Source organism: Chanodichthys erythropterus, chromosome 10, assembly GCF_024489055.1.
Source record: "Chanodichthys erythropterus isolate Z2021 chromosome 10, ASM2448905v1, whole genome shotgun sequence".
Lineage (NCBI taxonomy): Eukaryota > Metazoa > Chordata > Actinopteri > Cypriniformes > Xenocyprididae > Chanodichthys > Chanodichthys erythropterus.
In genome coordinates this window covers 10394346-10415468 of record NC_090230.1, presented here as the reverse complement: position 1 = coordinate 10415468, position 21123 = coordinate 10394346, and the positions used below count along the sequence as shown (strand labels likewise).

The window sequence follows — 21123 nt, the reverse complement described above, 5'->3', positions numbered from 1 at the left end:
TAAAAAATGAGACAGAGTATGTCAAGCTTCAAAAGTGAGAAAAACACCAAATATCATACAATTACTTAGTGTGACTTATGCTTCATTTAAACATATCGTCAGAAGCCTAACAATAACTTTGTGAGAAACAGATTGAAATTTGCCTCTATGGGTTCTGTGATATACACATAATTGTGAACAGGTATTTTGCATCATAGCTGTTATTATATTGTTTAATTTAGCACAGCTGCAACACTGTATCGAACACTCAGCACCCAGGACTGGATCTACCCATTTCTTCTTAAAGGATACAGCATTTGCTGCTGTGATTTGATGTGTTTGCTCTGTATTTACGTCTTCATTGATTCTAGTCATTGTGCTTTTCTTCGTTAATTATGATCGTAATAAAACGATCTTGATTTTATAGTGCCCATTCGACTTTCTGCAAGCTTGTAATTAATCTAGCAATTTAAATATAGTGTAAATTGATTTTTCCCAGTCAGCTCTATTGAAGTGCTTAGGGATGCAGAAAGCTGCTTGCAGACTGGGCGGAGGTCAGACAAAAACTGCAACACACACACACTAAAGGGCACAGACTCTTTAAATGCATGAAAACTCAAATGACGATCCAGTGTCTGTAATAACGGGTAGATGATATAAGTAAAACTTTATCAATTTATGAGTGCCATAATGAGGATTAGCATTTCTGATTTCTACTGATTTAACATTTTAACCTGTATATCACTATGTAAGCCTGTTTCTGCCACAAAATAAAATCGTTAGTAACAGTTGCAGTAACGACAAATAAATTCTCAATTGTGAGATAGTTGAAAGAATAAAATGTCACAATAACAGGAAATGAAGTCTCAAAGAAAAAAATGATACAATAACATAAGATATGTCTTGTTCTAGATGCATCAGCTCTGCACAGACCGATCGGCGTATGACATCAAAGTACAGTAAGAGTGATTCAAAAGCATAAGGAGTCGTATGCTCTCCAAACCCTCTCGAGGTACTTTGATGTCATACGCCAATCAGTCTGGCAGCGCCGATGCATCTCGAACAAGCCTAACGTTACAATAACAGGACATGAAGTCACATCTGTGACAGATGCAAAGAAACAGCCACAATAAGAGGAAATGAAGTCGCATGTAAAGATATACTGTCATAATTATGAGAAATAGTCACAATAACAAAATTTAGTCGCAAATGAGAAATAGTCGAATTTATGAACAGTTGCAGTGATGAGAAAAAGTCCCAATTGTAAGATAGTAGCAATATTGCATTGTGAGATATAGTCGCAATAACAAGAAATGAAATCACAATTGTGAGTTATATTGTCGCAATATATTTTGTTGCATGTGACAAAGTCAAATTTATGAACAGTTTTATAAACAGTAACGAGAAGTAAAGTCCCTATTGTGAGATTGTTGTTTCAATATTGCAAAAAGACATTGCAATTGTGAGATATACTGTAGCAATCCTAATAGTCACAATAACAAGAAACGAGCTATAAAGTGCACTTCGGGAAAGCTGTAATAACAATAAATAGAAATGAAGTCACAATTGTGAGACAAATGTGCAATTATGACAAAAAGTCACAATAAGAGCTGACAAATCTAACAACAACAACATTCTCAATTTACAGCTGCTTTATTGAATCCATGGGAACAACATGGGACAGCATGTTTAATTTGTTTTCTTGCTAAACATTTGGCTGCAACTAAGACAATGTGTGAATTATAACTTTTCAAACAGTTACTCTCAAAGAGCTAACACAAAAACAAGACATAAATGTGACAGAACTCTGAATCACAGAATATATATACACACATACATATGCTTTTTTTCCCCAACATGCTGTTACCGTAAACAGCACAAAATCTCCTTGACATGTACAGGATGTAAAATAAATGATTATTACTTAAAACAAATTAACCAACAAAAAAGCTTAACAAAAACATAAAATGTCTAAAAATGGAAAAACTGTATATCAGGTACAAAAAATATAATGTAGAACACAAAAGAAAAAAAAAATCATCAGTCATAAATAAAATCACGCTATGATTTATTCATTCATCCGACTACATTTGTTTCTTGACAAAAACACTTAATGAATGACTCAAAATTGAAACTAAAGCAACACTGCAATTTAATACCTAGTACATGGTGCGATATCCGGTCACTCAAAAGCAAACTTTGCAAATTTTGCAAAAGCTTGAAAGGATAAAACACATGACCCACAGTCAGAACTTACCATATGCTCCTTCCTCTCACGTAAACAGTTTGTGGTGTTTTATGTGTCTGGTAAAACTAGTGTCTTCTTCCTTGTGCAAAGCAATCGATCAAATCTGACGCAACAACAATTAAAGATTTTGGAATAAAATCACAAATGTGGAAGGCTCAAGCATTTGGCAACAAATTACAGAACGGCTGGACCAAGACAAACGGGTAAATGTGACGTCACAAAATAGACCTTCGTTTTTAGCAATGAACAAAGATTAAATCTGCTTTGTTTTTTGAAAAACGTGATTGTAAAAATTTCCTTTGTGCCATCCGATATAAAAAAATATAGATATCACAAAGAACAAAACTGATAAAAACACCTTCAGAAATCTAAAAAAAATAGCTACAATTAAAACACTCTGTGTTTTGGCTTTATTGGCTTTCCGCATGCCCTTATATGGACGTGGGCGGGTACAGGACATCCTAGTCTATTGGATTGAGGTAAACTCACAGCTGATGGTGAAATAGAAAAGTGGATATCCGTTAAAAGTTCAGCAGTCATCCGAGGTGATGTCGAAACAGAAACTGATTCTGCAAGGATTGTGAGGAGGTGGAGCTAAATGGCAAAGTCATCCTGAGGGGCGGGACTAAAGGCAGAGCTTCGAAGCAAGTCGAGGCAATTGACAAGGATAAGGGTGCCGGTGAGGTGTTTCCAGCGTTTGGTGATGGGATTCTTCATCCGGTCCAGGCCCATGTGCAGTTCGTGGATGACATCGCGGTAACTGTCCCCAATCTGAGCGGCCCATGTCAACAGGAAGTCGTAGGCTGGTTTCCACATGGCCTGAAATTACAAAATAAATGTAAATGGGTATATCTTGTGATTGAACTCACAAATGAGAACTATATTCTTTCATATTGAAAAGGGAGTTTTGTTTCCTCACCTCACTATCCACCATCCCGGTTTTGTCTCTGTGTGGAGCCTCATAGGCCTCCATTTGTTGCTTGGATACATGGGCGAGTTTTTCGGCGAGTTCCCTCCAGCGAGGAGCCACTTCCACTGCCGTCGTCAGCAACACAAAGTCCATGATGAGCCGGGCCACTAAACCCTGACAGTCCATTTTCAAAAGAGCCTGGGTGAGAGACACAAAGAAAGAAATATTATATTAAAGGAGTCCTATTATGCTTTTTTATATTTCTTTTTTTTACATGTTACTGTTTGAGCATGAAAAAGGTCTGCAATGCAACAAAGCATAAAGTCACTCCAAAAGGAGTTATTCTATTTATCATTGCACACTGTTTCTTAACTCCCTGAAACACCTTGATTGAATTTTCTTGTGGGAACGAACATGTCACAATATCACTCATTTACATAATTCCCGCTCAAGGCATACACAAAAAAAAAAAAAAAATCTAGGTTGAGTTGGGTTGGTGTTGAAACTCGTGTTTTTGGTACATGGCATGACATTTTCAAAACAAGTGATTGACCAATGCCCTTTTCAGAAGGAGAGACAGGAACTAAACAGAGCGTTACTGACAGACTGGGAAGAGAGGTGTTGCAATGTCAAATATGTGAAAAATAAGGTGTTTTTTGGACATTCATGAAAATATCTATACAAAAACAATATCAAGATTTTTTAACAGGGCATAAGTGGTCTCCTTTAATTTGATATCCCAGAATCAAAGTTATTCAAAGATCAAATGCTCTAGAAGAATTCAACAAACAATATAACTGAACTAGGCCAAAAATATCACCCTTATGACTTGTATTCAAATACTGATCTGCAATTTTGCCAATATTTTAAGTCGCACTTTGCCCTAAAGGTTTATGTTTTTTTAATTTAATGTTTCACAAGCAACACTATTAACATTAGTGCTGCCCTCTGGCCCTGCATAAAATGCTCATTATATCTCATAATGACACACTTAGAGTTTCATTAGAATTTATTAGGAAGTCTCTAGTTTCTATACAGTGTTATTTTAAGTTCTTCATCACTTGAAATCTTTCTAGAGCCATAATACACCAAAATGTATTGACTCATATAGGGCTGGCATATGAGGTTATATATGTAATGAATTTTATAATTTTTTAATTATTATTATTTAATTTTTTTTTTTACATGTATCCCAGATTTGCCATTAATTTTATTTAATGAATAATATATTTTGGTTACACTTTATTTCACAGTGACGTAGTTACATTGTAATTACTCAAATAAGTACTGAGTACTGTTAATTAACTACATGTAGCCTACTTACTATAGAGTTACAGTTAGGGTTAGTATTTGGTTTAGGGTTAGTTACTCGTAATTATGCATAAATGACTGTTATAACTATAGTAAGTACATGTAGTAATGTGTAACTACAGAACTGTAAAATAAAGTGTTACCTATACTTTTGTGTCCTTCAAATTCCCAATCAACTGAGAAATTGAGAGATACATTTAATTTGTATCATTTATAGTCAAACCAAAATTTATTCAGACACCTTGAACAAAATTATATTCATTATTAAAATTTATTTAGTATAGTTTAAAAAAAGGTAATAAACATGACAAGATTTCAGAGTTAAAACGTGTCAGAAAAAGGTATCTTAATTATGTCAGATAACACTTAAAGGGGTCATATAATGCCACTTTTACAAGATATAAAACTCTGATGTCCCCAGAGTGTGTATGTGACGTTTTACCTCAAAATACCCCACAGATATTTTTTATAGCATGTTAAATTTGTCACTTTTTGAGGGTGAGCAAAAACGCTCTGTTTTTGTGTGTGTCCCTTTAAATGCAAATGAGCTGCTGCTCTTAAGAAGAGGGTTTTAAGAGCTTGTGTTAGCACTGCTGCACTGATTACCTCACGCAGACTTAAAATGTTAGAAACTGTTCAGCCTTTTATGTTCAAAACGTCGGACAATGATGGAGAGACTCAGGAAGAAGTGACAACATGTGGAATGCAAATTTTAATGGTTAGTTGATAAATTTATGTAGCTGATGTAGCTATCTTAAAGTCATTGATTAGCATATTCTGTAAATCTATAAATCGCTCATGTGGGAAATGTTGTAAGATCCTTCAAAGCCAAAGAATATATGCTGCATGAAGATAGAACAGGTATAGTTTAGTTTAATTACAGTTGTAACTTTTCATGTTGTCATCTTGCTTTTATGACATGCTATTGCATTTGTATTATGTACTGTTTTCCAATAACATGGCCTCACCCCCTTTGTTGCATGTTCCCGGGGGCAGGGTTTATGTAAATTTTAGGGTTAGTGATGTCATCAACCCAGGAAGAAGCTTGTTGTAGTCCCTACCAGCCGTTTGTTGTAGTCCTTAAACAGAAAATATCTCCCTTTGCTTTGAACTTTGAGCGTCCTAACTTTGTAGATGTGGTTTGGTCTAACAGCAACATTACACACTAACTAAAGTAAAAAAAAAAAGTGAAATCATAATAAACCACCCCTTTAAGCAAAACATGGTCAGGTCAAAGTGTCTAAATAGTTTTTGGTCCCAATTTATTTATTTTTTTATCAATTTTACTGGTAGTTCAGTAAATTTTACTAGTAGTTCACTGTATGAAGAATTTTTGGGTATAATATGTCACAGTTTATTTTGCTATCCTCACTTACATAAATGAACTATAGTGTCCTGCACCCACAAGTAAAAAAAATTAAAAAATATATCTAGTGTCTGAATAATATATATGGTTACTATATTATATATATATATATATATATATATATATATATATATATATATATATATATATATATATATATATATATATATATATATATATATATATATAACAAGCAATATGTAATAACAATATGGGGATGGTAAGATTTTTAAATGTTTTTGAAAGAAGTCTTTTTATGCTCAACAAGCCTGCATTTATTTGATCAATAATACTGTAAAACAACAAAATTATGAAAAATTACAATTTAAAATAACTGTTTAAAAGACACATTAATATTCTTTACCGACTCAATATGATAAGCAACTATAGAAAGCTTCAGTAAATTTAAATCTATTGTAAAGGACAGATACTTTTGTTTGAGGGCAAAAAAAAAAAAAAAAAAAAAAATCATATCTACAAAAAAAAAAAAGTAGCGGTGTGAAAAACACCACTTTTTTACTATATATACTATATACCCAGCTCTCTGTGTGTATATATATATATATATATATATATATATAGTACCACATAAGTTAAAAAACAGCCAATAATAACAATCACACACCGAAATACAGTGTGAGAGATTAGACACTCCATGACAGCCGTATTTCCAAATCTTCCAAATCCAATTTTGTGCGACACACGATCCTCCCAGCACACATAATATAGAGAGTGATCTAGCCTCCCTTAGGATAGGAAATCATACCGTAGTGAAGTTAAATGTGTTTTAAAACAATGCCCATGTGTGTCAGAAGTAAATATACAGTCATAAAAAAAGAATGGTTAAGGTAAGACAAAAATGCAAGGTCGAATTTGTACTTTTTTCTCTGCGGATGAGTGACTGAACCTTTCAGAGGACCCAACCAACCCCGTTTCCTGCCACACACACACAAACACAGCAATGTTTGGAATGAGACGGGACCCCTGGGGTCCAGCAGAATGGAGTGGTAATCCCCTCTCTCTTTCATGCTTGCTGCCGAAGAAGGGAAGAGAGGAAAGAAAAACACAACTAGAGCCGGGGGAGAATCTCAGTGAGACGATAAGATGTATACAATCATGAGAACCGCCGCACACATTACGTCTCCCTGTTGGATAAATAAAGTCAATGACTTCCTTTTCATTGCTTGATGGGGAGACACTGTACACGTATAAGTGAGACGAAGGAGCAGGAAACTTCCAGAAAAAGTAAGTATCGCTTGTAAAGCGTGATAAAGCTGTGAGGCAACTTCAGATTTATTCCCCCGCAGTGCTGAGAGTTCTCTTGTTTAAAGGACGCATTGATATTCTTTACCGACTCGATAAGAAGCAACTACAGAAAGCTTCAATAAATCTAAACCTAAAGGACTGACACTTTAGTTTGAGGGACAAAAACAATCAAATATCTACACACAAACACAAAAAAAAGCAGTGCGAAAAACATTTTTTTTTAAAAAATGTGTCTCCAAGACACTTGAAGAAACCTTCCTGAAAAATTATGCCCAAGTGTACCTGGACAAAAGCTGTTTTAAATGCAAAGGTTAATAGAAGTTAATTGGTAAATAAAATCTATTTATGGCAGTATTTTTGAAAGCATCTTCACTTTATAACATTTTTACACAAGTGGCTAAAACTCTTCACAGTACTGTATTTTTGCAGGTCAATTTCTTCAAGCGTTCTTCGTCCACAGTTCTTCTGGATTTAGTTTATCTCAGTTTCATCTGTTTCTTCGTCTAATCACAGTTGTCAGAATCCTTGTGAATACAAAAATCTTACTCGAGTATTACAATTAATGTCAAAATGATATTTCCTACTGACACACTACAGCAAAAGATATAATATAAACCCTTTTTGGGGGGTGAAAATGCTGACGTACCTAAGATTTTGCACAGTACTGTCTGTATAATATATATATATATATATATATATAATATATACACACATAAATATATACACATATTGCTTTGACAGTATCTGACACCACAGGATGCAAATAGCCTTTTGCATAAATGCAGTAATGCTTTTCTGAAAAAGCAATTTCCATCTATTCTTTTTTCCATCTATCTTCCCTCCATCTCTCTTTCTCTTTTTGCACTCTTTAATTTGATTGCGGACCGATCCACGCCTGACCCTTCCAGACATCCTCACTGTGTTTACAGCCAGAGAGGAGATTCTCGTTTTGGATCTGTTGAAAGCACTCAAGAGGTCTGCTGATTCCTGACATTTGGGATGAGATGGCAAAATGTCACAGTCATTAGAGGGAAAAATACGTTCAGCTGAACAGCCCTGGGTAATTTCCTTTTTTGCCAAATGGCCTTGTAATTTATTATTGTTGGAAGGCTCACTTTGTGTAAATATTCACCAAAAAAAAAAAAAAATGCACAGAGTTGCATTTCTGTTCATAACAACACCTCCAGCTAATCTTTAATGAATGACTGATGAGTCTTTCAGGTAATTACTTGCAAAGATCTCAAATATCCTGGTGCATTTGCATAATGTCCACAATATATCCACTTCTTTCCTGATGAGCCTACTGCGTTTTGAATTTTGGGTGGCAATTCAGGTTTGGGGAACTTCCATTCAAAAAGACTGAAACTAATTATTTCAAATCATAAGGTTGCCCTACAAATAGGGCTGCACGATTAATCGCATGCTATTCTCACGCGCATTTCGTCAGTAAAGCCGGTTCCCTGATTACCGCTAAATCGCCATCACCTGCTTTCAAATGAAGCGGCATTTAATAGACAGAGCCGTAGATCACTGAAAAGCCACGCAATATCGCGTTCATATCGCAGATGAATCGCCTGCGATAATGAATGCGATATTGCGTGGCTTGTCTGTGAACTACGGCTCTGTCTATTAAAAGGCGCTCCGTTTAAAAACAGGTGATGGCGATTTAGCGGTAATCAGGGAACCGGCTTTACTGACGAAATGCGCGTGAGAATAGCATGCGATTAATCGTGCAGCCCTACCTACAAATAAAGCTTATCCGTCAGTTTGACTGATTGAGCTGTCAATTTTCCTTCATGTTTCATTTGCAGACATCATGAGAATAACGTAACGCTTGGTATTTTAACGTGATGTTATAACAAGTATATCTATGGCAAGAGCTCTTATCACTGCATCCTTTTCCTCATGATTGCTTTCTTTTTTCCCCATTTGCATTCCGCTGTAATAGTATGAAAAGGACAACAGATACTGCACATTTTTGTCCTGTTCTCCCGATTTTATTTACTTTAATTAATGTGAATTATTAATCCCATTAATAATTCACTGGAATCAAAGACGATAGATAGATATAGAAAGACGGTTCACTCCTATTAGTTATGAATGGGAAAAATTGCAACGTGCAATATGGTGGAATACGTCCCACCTTCTAAGTAAAAAAGCCAACTGCCGAATGATAAAGTCATTGTAGCTGCTGTTAGAGGCTCCGGTTCCCATGCACATGTGCAGTAGCTCGTCTAGCCTGAAAAATAAGCTTTTTTAATGCTATTTTAGCATAAGAAACAACATTTATGGGATGGTTCATGTCATATTTTGTTGCTGATTTGAAATATGTAATTTAATTGGGAGGTCGCCAAGCAGTTTTTGAGATTTCAGGATTCCGCCACTCGAATATATTGGACTTGGTCTTGGATGCCTGAAATAGCTGCCCGGAGTTGTTGCAAATATTGCTGCCGAGTGAACAGACTTTCCTTGAAAGGGACTTTGCTGGAATAAATCGAATAGTCCTCTTTTCAGGTTTGTTTTCAAAAGTAAATACAATTTTATTATCTGTCAAAATGACAGAAATCACTTTGAAATAGTATCACGCAATGCTGAAGTTTATGAACATTTTCACATGATTAAGGCAACGTATGTTATTTAATAGAGAAATATGTAATGGAGGCCAGCAAGAGAGGGGTTACATTGGTGCCGTGACCCAGATGGAAGTGAGGTTTAGGGGGTGAGTGTAACAGACGTAGGCTAGTAAGAGCTGTGTGTGTAAACCTCACTCCCCTGATCTCAAGAGATGCTCTAGCGACTGATACTAAAGGTTGCAGCCTTTAGCCACCTTGTTAGAGCGTCCGACTCCCATGCCAGACACCCAGGTTCGAGGCCCACACAGCGAACCTGGGGCAAGTAGGACCTAGGTGAGGGGTTACATATATATATATATATATATATATATATATATATATATATATATATATATATATATATATATATATATATATATATATATATATATATATATATATACATACACATTTCTACTGTGATATTTAACCCATCTGTTATTGCTGTGGAAAGAGTTGTGCTTTTGGGGTTATTCATGGTCTGTTGAAAGTACCTTGTTGATGCTTTTACACTTTTAAATGTCCTTTTAATGTTCAGTGGTTGAAGGGTGAGTAGAATAATGTCATTTCATTGTACCCAGTTTAAAAAACAAACATATTATTGTGTTCACTGTTCATAGAGCAAGACTTTCACTGATTGTTTACAGCTTAATGGAAGTTACACCCATAATTCGTGCAAAGCGTCATGGGGCATAAGAATACGGTGGCCATAGTAAAACTTTTGCTGAATTCGGAACCGCATACTAGTATACTACTCTTACTACTTTTATAATTTCTTTCTATGACAGAAATAGTAGTAGTATGCTGTTCTGAATTCATCATTTCTAAACAGATTGATTCAAATGTAAGGGCTGTATGTTTTTGATCCACTAAAAGAACTGATTCATACTGTAAGACTCATGGTGAATATAGTACTTTTGATGAAAAAAAGAATTGACTCATAAAAGACATTCATTCAGGAATCATACTACACTGGTTGTGCAGTATGTTTTTTATTTGCTTAAAAAAAAAAAGGTTCTTTAAAAAGATAGTTAACCCAAAAATTAAAATTTTGTCATCATTTATTCACCCTAAAGTTGTTCAGGACCTGTATGAATTTCTTTCTTCTACTGAACACAAAATGAGACATTTTGAAGAATATCGGTAACAAACAGACCCAGGGCCTACTGACTTCCACAGTATGGGGAGAAGAAAAAACTATGGACAAAACTATTTGGTTACAGACATTTTTCAAGAATACCTTATTTTGTGTTCAGCTGAAGAAAGAAATTCATACAACAGTTTGAGGGTGAGTACATGATTGCCTCATAATGGCAAGTTTACACTACAGGATTTTAAGCCCGATTTAAGCCCGATTTGCAAGTTAACGAGCTCCCCGAGTGGTCAGGCTGTGATTGGGGGAAAATCAGCGGGTGATCGGCGCTCGCCAGTCTTTATGTGTGAACTACTCAATAACGCATCAAAGCAATAGTAATCCAGCTGCAGACCCGCAACAACAGCAGTTTCAGAACCACAACCACTGAACATAATTGAGGGGCGGGGCTTAACAGCCAAATTTGCACTGCCCATACATGTCATTGTCTTTTGTTAAATACAAGTTGTTTTTAAACGGATTTTGATCAGATTGATGTCTACAATATTTAACAACAATACTTTTAAATAAAGTCACTTTTCTGTTCAAATAATATGCATAAGATATTATGATGTACAAAGCAAAATTTTAAAACAGCCTTTAAATGATTAAAAATAATAATTAATGTGTGTTGTAAAGTGTTTCCCATTTGACTGTATATTTGATCGTATTATTTCCTTCATGTTCAAATTGTAACAAATAATACTTAGATTATGTAACGTAGGCTATTTAATGTCAAATAAATATAACCATTTTTTTTAAAAAGCCTTGAACAAGTGAAACGTGTTTCTCTGTATGAAACCAAATAGGATATTAAAAAAAAAAATATCTAAAATAATAGGTTTAAAACATATTTAAACTGCTCATAATAAAATAAAAACAAGCAAACAACAAAAAATCATCTTAAAACACTTAAAAATTATAAGCCCTGTCTTTTAATCCATGAAAACTAAATGAATAAGTTTTATTATTTAATATTTATTTAATATTAACACGATAAATATCTTTGACAAAAATCTCTAATGATAAAATGCGAAAGACGTGAACAGATTCAATAGCCTACAGCAGATAAACACTTAATATAAATATATAAATATAAATTTGTTCACCACATCATGACCAAATATCATACACTCGCCATATACACCTTCTGTTGTTAAATGTCTCATTGGCTTAAATGCATGTTTTACTTGTTCAAGGATTTGCAATGATTAAATGCATGTAGGCCTATAGTTTGACATTAATAATCATTGTTATGTAATGATCTTGTTAATACGAATCATTATTATGCTGTCAAGAGTTGGACCACACGGGACCATTTCTGGATTTGAAGAACTGTAGGTGGTATTCATTACCATAACCTTGTCAAAGAAAATGACAGAATTCCCACTATCTCCAGTGTCCAGTGGTTATTTACGCCAAGTTAGAAAGTAATGGATGGCGGATGGTTTATTTATTGTTTGAATGTGTCTAGTCTGCCTGGTGTCAAGCGTCTATTTCCAGAGATGGTTTGGTGAACTGGCACTCTCTGAATAGACTTGTATTTATGTATCCACTTCCTGAGCTTTTTCATCTTTGTAAGTCTTTCCAAAATTAACTCTATAAACAATGGGAACAATGTTTCAAGCTCTAAAATGTTTGTTTTACTAACAAGACCATAAAGAGTATCCCCTAATATAGTACTCAGGCCCAAAGGAATTCACAAAAAAAGAGGTGAAAAACGAAACATGAAAGCATAACTGATTGAATGTTTTTGTATAAAGAATTCAATTAGATGTCTGCTAAAGCAAAAATGGGTTCCTATCCGTCTTTCTGATTAAAATCTGACTTGAAATTGCAGAGCCTAAATCGCCTCACTAGAATACCTATCCAGGTTCCAGACTCACAGGAATGTAAATTCCCTACTGGAATGTGTTTGGAATGTAACAAGAGCATTACAGATGCATCCAGTTAGACCAGAATACCTCCTGAATTACCTGGTTAATAAGAAAATAATGAATTGTGAAGGAATAGGACCAAAGGCATGATCAGAATTCTTGTGCTTATCCATCACAAAGGAATGTTCCGGAATTAGAACACGGAACATTCCGGAGGCCAGCAGGCCACCTGTTCGGAATGTGACCACTTTAATGAGGCTAAAACAGAACATGTAATTTGGAATAGAGCAAACATCAGAACTCTATGCATGTTAACATGCGTCTGTGCAGGGCGACATCTAAATAAACTGCCTTAAAGCCACTACCACAGTGTTATCGAAGTCAAACAAAATATCAGAATGTAGATGCCAAGCTCAATAAGATGCTTCAATACACAAACGGGAAGATGATCGGCTTTGGGATGGTGTCGTTATGTAGGCAAATATCTGAGGTGAAATTCAAAGTTTTGTCAATACAAAGTGCCCCAATTATGTTTTTTCGAATATTACCTTTCATGCAGTGTGTAATATAGTTGTTTGCACCCCCGTAGTCAATCATTTTATCCCTTAAAACTCATCTTTAATCATTAAAATGGCATATTTAAACCTTTTTTTTCCTTTTAAAAAAATTGTTCACCCGAAAATGAAAATTCTGTCATTACTCACCCTAATGTCGTTCTACACCTGTAAGATCTTCGTTCATCTTCGGAACACAAATTAAGATATTTTTTATAAAATCCGATGGCTCAGTGAGGCCTCTATTGTGAGTACAGTGGTTCAACCTTAATATTATAAAGTGACGATGATGAGAAAAAACAAAATAACGACTTTGCAACAATATCTAGTGATGGCTGATTTCAAAACACTGCTTCGTAGCTTTACGAATCTTTTGTTTCAAATCAGTGGTTTGGATCGCATATCAAACTGCCAAAGTCACATGAACTATTGAGATTTTGAAACACTAATGACGTAACGAAGCCTCATTTACTGAAATCACGTAACTTTAGCGCAAATGGAAATACTGGTTTAATTCAGCCATATATGTTTGAACAAGAAACTGATTCAGAAGAAGTGGAAGAGTGAATTATACAGGCTCATCTACAAGTCTATGTATCAGAAAGGTAATGCATTTTATGTATTGCTCTCTAGACTGTCAGACACATAATGGTTAATATTAATATGAATTAATATTAATATTAGCCCTTTTCTTGAATATGTTATCAAACAGCTAATAATGTGTTGCTAATGTTACAAAAACCATGTTCTTGTTCGCCATCTCAGATTCAGACAGCTTTCTTCCAAATATCAGCATCCTTAGAAATGCTTTGAACAACTTGCCAGTGGAGAAAAGCATATAGTTCATCATAATATTATACATAAGTCACCTGCTATATTGCTAAATATACCCGAGTTTTCATAATCAACAGAAAAATATTCCGGGATAACCTGGCTTCTCTTGAGACCCCCCTACTTTGCAGCATAGTTAATGATATGCTAAAGCCTGCCCACACGTTCACATGATTGGTTACAAGGTAGTTTGTGATGCAAAAAACACCACATTTTTGAGATTGTCTTTTTTCATTGCAGTTTTAAGGAGATAGCTGAGATCTGGAAGAGTTTGGTTCGTGTTGCCGACATGTCAAGAACAAGCTGTTTTCTGCGCTGGGAATACCCTTTGCATGCACTTCAAAAAGACAAGGACTCAAGCTTGAATTTATATGGTAAAACCGACACCATTGTTACTGTTTGTATCACTGTGTATAAAGGTGCTGATGAACATCCAGAGCTGAAATTCAGATATGTAATGGTCGTTCCTTTTCCGACACGCGCTGTAAGCGGTAGACCAATCAAAACAGACTGTGTTATCTGACCAATCAGAGCAAATAATGGGCTGCTACCTTAACAAGAAGCCTATCACTGGATTCAGAATAGCATACTACACTTCCTATTTCTCCCATGTAAATATCTGTTCACACTGATATTGTGCACAAACCTAATGGAAGGAATGCTACAATGCTCTACACCACATGCAAAGTAAAAGTATGCTAGCATGCGATTCCTTACATATTTAGCCATGTTTGCTAACTCTAACTTGCTTTAAAATACTCAAGGACTGGGCTGGATTTCTCACAAGACTTGCATTGACAGATATACCACAAATTATAATGGATGAAAATCTCCTGGTTTAGCTTTATAAATGAAAACACTTCATTAAAGACTGAAGTAGCCCTTCAGTTCTGAGCGAAACATGCTATAATGCAACAAACCGGTCTTCAGGGACTCAGACCTGAAAGTGGGATTGAAACCAATTTCAGGTTTTACAGGAAAGTTCCAATCACTAAAAAAAACCCCATTAAGGGTGTCGGAATAGTGGCTGAACGGCTGACTATAAGAGACATGCTCTCAAATGGGATTGCTGAGCCGCTCACCCTCTGCACAATGTTGTCCACTTTCTCCAGAGACAACCTGATGGGAATGATGGACAGATGAAATTGACCTGTGAGCTTAGGAACAGTGGCATCTCATTTTCTACAGTTTAGATGTCTGCTGTGGCTTCCTGCGTTTCGGTAGTTTAGAGAGAGATGGGAAGCAAAAAAAGATGGAAAGAAAAGGAACAGCAGGGGGGAAGGCAAGCCAATGAGTGGGAGGAAGACGAAAGATTTTCTTTCTTACTTGTAAAACTGAATAAAATGAACCCGCCAAGGATTTCCTATCTCTCCAGTGACAAGAATAATGAGCCTAGTTTTATTTTCTAGTTGAAAGGCTTTTTGCCTGTGCGGGAGAATCTATAATATCAGATTTGTTCTGCATTCTGGCCAACATATTACAGGAATAGTTCACCCAAAAATGACAATTCATCACTTAGTCAGCCTCATGTCTTTCTGTATGACTTTCTTTCTTTTGTGGAACATGCAATAAAAAGTGAACATGGCATTCAAGCATAATTTTCAAAGCAAGAATAGCAAAAGTCTGAAACCATATAGAAAATCTGATTCAAAAATTAATTTAAACCAGCAAATACATTTTTAGGATTTTGGAAATGTCAGATGTATATATTATGCCGATAATATAATCTGTAATGAACACATCTGAATTCAATTAGAAAAATACAGAATTATTGTAACTAGTGATCTTAGACTTTTGTATTGTATTCACTATACATTTCTATTACTTCTAAATTTTGAATAACTTCCAGAATATTTTTTTTTCAGGTTTAGAAAAAATACTGCTTAAAATATATTCAGCTTAAAAAAAATGAATGTTTTTGTTTTATATATTTTTTATCAATCATTCCAAAATTGAATCTATGTTTGCATTTTACTTTCAGGTCTAGCTGACTTCCTCCCATTAACTTTCATTTCAGGGAATGATTGGATATCTCAAGCATTCAATTACCAAGTGATACATCACGGCATCCATCATGCCATGGAAAATGAATCATAGTTGCTGGATTTACCCTTGGCATCCTCCCATTACCTGGTTTCCTCTATCATCAGATAGATTACACCTGCCAAGATCAACTGTTGGCACCACACATGACACCCCGATCAGACAGATCTGACTGAAAGCCGTGAGGTAAAAGTGTTTTGTAGTCTGCAGGGTTAAGGAAATAAATTTACGGCAAATGTCTGCTGTCAGAACACACTGTGCAGAGGGAAAAAGTAACTCTAGGAAATGAATGACCTCTGTCGACAAGACCGGCCGGATCTCACTTGTAAGATTTGACTTATTAGGTAAGGTCTTGATAACACAGTGATATAGTTTAGCAATAATTCCAACTGATTTCGAATCGTTCATGCAGCAGTGCAGTTGGCATAAGTCAAAGTCTTGGAATGCAGTTCTGAAAAGGTTACTGTGATGAATGCTAATTGGACTTGCTAACACATTTAAGCTATGAGACTGAGACAATGGATTCTTATATGAGGCATTAAAAGTATGAACAGCGAACCATTGAAGCAAGTATGTATGTATATAAACAAAGCCAATTGCCTTTAAGATATAACTTTTCTTTTCTCTAGAACATGCAAATGCACTAGTTGGATCAATTATTAATATATTTAATATTTTATTTATTTATATCAATATTACACACACACACTTCTAGCTTAATCTAGCATTATCATTAACTAAAATCTAGCAAAACTTCAGTGTCAATATTTAAACGTTCTAGGATCTAGCTAAATTCGTTTAATTTTTCTTATTTCATAAAAGTTAGGAAATAAACATTTTATCTTATTGCTAACTAGGGTTGTAACGATATACCGGTATGACGATATACCACGGTATGAACACGTACGATTATCATATCGTGTAGATTTGCTTATTTACGGTATTGTAAAAAAAAAAAAAAGAAAAAAAAAAGACGCAGAATTTCACTTGCGCATTGACAACTTTCTACTTCACTACACTCTAAACTTGCTCCACACATACAGCAGACAATGTCAGAAACAGAAGTTGCTATCTCTAATCTATTCCCCGTTGAAAAATAAGTTACAATTTTTCATTATGGGAATACTTGTATTGAAAAACAAACGCGGGGCTGTTCTCGAGTGTAGATATCCAAAAACAATGTGGGCGCAAAGTAGGCCTACCTGCAAAAGGAGGAAACGCATCGAACATGTTCACCTATTCGAGAACACCATCCGTGTAGATGCAGGTATGTTCCGTTTATAACTTAGGTCGTATTATATGCGTGATGGAGATGGAATCCCAGAATCCAGTCATGAAAATGGTACAGTATGGTGCGTTCACACCGGACGCGAATGAAGCGGTAAGCGCGAGTGATTTACATGTTAAGTCAATGCAAAGACGCGAATTGACATCCTGCGGCGCGATTCGCGCGAATGAAGCGATTCGCGCGAATGACGCGGCGCGAATTGAGCGATTCGCGCGAATGACGCGATTCGCGCGAATCGCGCAAGTTGAAAAATCTGAACTTTGGCGAATTTCCGCGCCGCGTTAACCAATCGGGAGCTTGCTCTAGTAGTGACGTGACGTAGCGAGCTGAGGCAGAAATTCGAAACAACAATGGAGGACAAAATCATCGTCGCTGTACATCTTCATACATTTATAGAAACAGAAATAAAAAGTACCGTGTTTGAAAGAAAGTGAGTGAGGGGGTCGGACAATCTGATAAGTTGTAAAAAACGGTCTTTACTCAATTTGAGCTATATATATATACATATATATATATAAATACATATTAAGACAAGCCAACTAAAGACGACCAATTGAGCTTATTCGCTGTAATTTACAATTATTTCCCCACTGACAAGTTGTGTTTATTCAGAGGAAGTGTGCAGCAGTGGGAGAGTCTGGGACACAGAGCGGGAGAGCCCCTCTCATGACGCGAATTCGCGTCTGTGAAGGGATTTTCACGCGCGAATGAAGCGAATGTCACGCGCGAATGAAGCGAGTAAACTCAAAATGTTCAAGCGTCCAACTACGCGCGAATAGCGAGATTTATTCGCGCAAGTCGCGTCTGGTGTGAACACAGCAGCGATGTCAGGTAAAAACGCGCGATTTGTTGGACTGATGAATAAAACGAAAGCAGAGCTGTACAATAAATAAAATCGTGACATGGTCTAGGCGGGGTCTGTGAATAAAAAAAGACGGCTGTATAAATCTGTTTGTTTTGCGTGTCAGTCTGTGTGAATGAGCTGCGCCGTTTCCTGTACTACATACTCAAGTATGTGCGACGCTCTTATTGTTTTTTCAGTGTTTGCCGTCTCGTTATCAGAGGACATGAACACAAACATATCCATGCTCTGAGATAGCGCTTAATGAGCATTTCATAATTTTATTTGAGAAAAACCATTGTCAAATACACTGAAACTCAAAGCTCTTCACTACATCCCGTCAAAATAAAAGACCGCTTTTTAACTCGAAGAAATTGACTGAAATTTATTATGATTAAAAAAAAAAAAAGTCCATAATTTCATTATTTAAGCCTATATTGAGAGTGAAAATATGCAGAAATGAGGTTAACGTTACTCTTAATTGTTGATACAATAAGAAAGCTGTACAGTTCATGTGCATAGGGCAAATCATTTGTTGTTGGAAATAGCAATGTACCAGATGCCGTTCAGGAAAATTGCTAGAGAAAGATAACCCCCCCATGATATTGAGATCTTTTCTGTATCTATAGGGGAGACAAATGTGAGACCACCAGAATCTCTAGCTAAGGAGAAACATCTAAGCATAGTGTGTGATGTAGTTGAGATCTCTATTGAGGTGTTTTTCATAGATATTGACATGGTTTATAAGAAAAATAATTTGTTAAAATGCAAGATTTCCCTATCATTTAAAAAAATATTAAGTAGTTGATGTACATTTTAGAATATATTATTAAGATATTTTGTGAATAAGGTGAGAAATCTGGCATGGGATTAATTGGTACTTTTGGCACCATTTAAGCCCACATGTGTTCCAAATATGCCCAAATCATGATTGATTCACTATATATATATATATATATATATATATATATATATATATATATATATATATATATATATATAGTATATATATATATATATTTATTCAGTGACAGGGAAGTATTTAAACATTCCTTTTACTAATGTTGTGGGATGGGTAGGTGTTAGTGGCTGGGGGTCCAGGCCAGTGGTCTGGAGCCTTAAGTTGGCTTGACTCTGGAGTTGTAGATGGAGTCAAGCTGGAAGTGTGACCGGGTGTATCTCGGGATCCAAGCCGAGTTTGGGCTCCGTACTCTGGGCTTCCTAGTGGGCCCCCCATGCTAGAAGTCTGGAGCTTTAACTCAGCTTGGCTCTCGAGTTATGCCTGGTTATACACAGGGAAACTTTAGGACAAAGTCTGAACCAATATGTAGGCCTATCTAAATATAGTTGTAAATTAAAGTAGTAATAAGGTAAGTTAAGGTAAAAGGTTAGTTAGGTTAAAACATTTATCTCTTATTTGACATAATATCAGTGTACTTTCCAAAGAACTGGCTGAATTGCAAAAATGTGTTTTTTTGAAGTTTTTGGGTGTCTTTGTGTGAGGTTGCCTAGGACAGCATGAACATGAGTGGGGCTAACTCGACATTAACAAAAGTGATTGGTATGCAATAAAAAATGTCAGGGAAATAACAAATCATTGGATTTGTTAAAATAATGACCAGCATAAAATATGATTTTCTCTTTTTTAAATTTGACTTCAGAGTTGAAAGTGGGCTTAATGGGTACACTTACCCTATACATACATAAACATACATACATACACATATATATATATATGCAAACATATGTATTATGAGTTGCAATAAGCAAATTGTCAAAAATGAGTTTGTTATTTTTATTGTCTGAAGTGTCTTTGTGCATTCACTTCGTGTCAGCATGAGTAAGATCATTTTGTTTACATCAGCATGAGTTTTGAAAATCACATTTCATTGGTTCAGACTCATGCCATCGAGAATTCACTATGAATATTCACAAAGTTGGAATGCTGCACTTTAAAACTATACCAAACTGGTCCTGAGGGGAAGCACCAGTCGTCGAGAATCGAGCAGAGCTAAAACTAAATTTTTCATGGACAAAAGAAAGGTTCTCCTCTTACAGAAAACGTATAAATAAAGATACTTTATGATGTTTAATTGCTATTTGGAACATTGGGATTGCTAGATGAAGGCTTAATGAAATTATTTTGGTAGAATTTGAGTTTTTTTTCCCCCCACTTTTTTTTTGCCTGTAGCTCATAATTAGCCTGTGGGCATTCTGACTCATTTTGCCTGCATGGGTCATATATATTATAAACGCCTGTTGTGCAAAGATTTGTGGGCAACCTGAAAAAGCATGCCAAAATGCATACTTCGACAATTTACTGGAAATACTATACCATGTGGGCACCTTGCAATGCCATGATCAACATACTATCATTTAGAATCCAAAAATTCTAATTTTGCATACTATTATAAACATATAGTATGCAAATTAGAATGTGAGTAGGTGAAAGGGAGAGCAAAGTTTCAGCTTTTCCCTTTGAAACTCATCAGAGCTACAGTGGCATGAAAAAGTATGTGAACCCCTTGCAGAATCTGTGAAAATGAGAATTATTTTAATAAAATAAGAGGGATAATAAAAAAATGCATGTTATTTTTTGTTTAGTACTGTCCTGAGTAAGATATTTTACATAAAAGATGTTTGCATTTAGTTCACAAGACAAAACAATAGCTGAATTTATTAAAATAACCCCATTCATAAGTATGTGAACCATTGATTCTCAATACTGTGTGTGGTTACCTGATGATCCACGATCCTGATGTTTATATGTTTTGTGATGGTTGTTCATGAGTCTCTTGTTTGTCCTGAGCAGTTAAACTGAGCTCTGTTCTTCAGAAAAATCCTCCAGCTCCTGATTCAGATTCA

At 35.5% G+C, this 21123-nt stretch overlaps 1 protein-coding gene across 2 annotated transcripts in view; it reads right to left on the bottom strand.

The window, feature by feature from the left end:
* Positions 1–1635: 1635 nt before the first annotated feature.
* Positions 1636–21123, bottom strand: part of sh3bp4a (SH3-domain binding protein 4a) — a 42848-nt gene continuing 23360 nt past the window's right edge. For both annotated transcript variants that reach the window (XM_067398580.1, XM_067398581.1), the window contains exons 4-5: positions 3147–3335; positions 1636–3046 (exon numbers count right to left, since the gene is read on the bottom strand). In XM_067398580.1, coding sequence (XP_067254681.1) covers positions 2822–3046; positions 3147–3335 — 414 coding nt within the window. In that variant the 3' untranslated portion in view covers positions 1636–2821. The remainder of the gene's footprint in view (positions 3047–3146; positions 3336–21123) is intronic.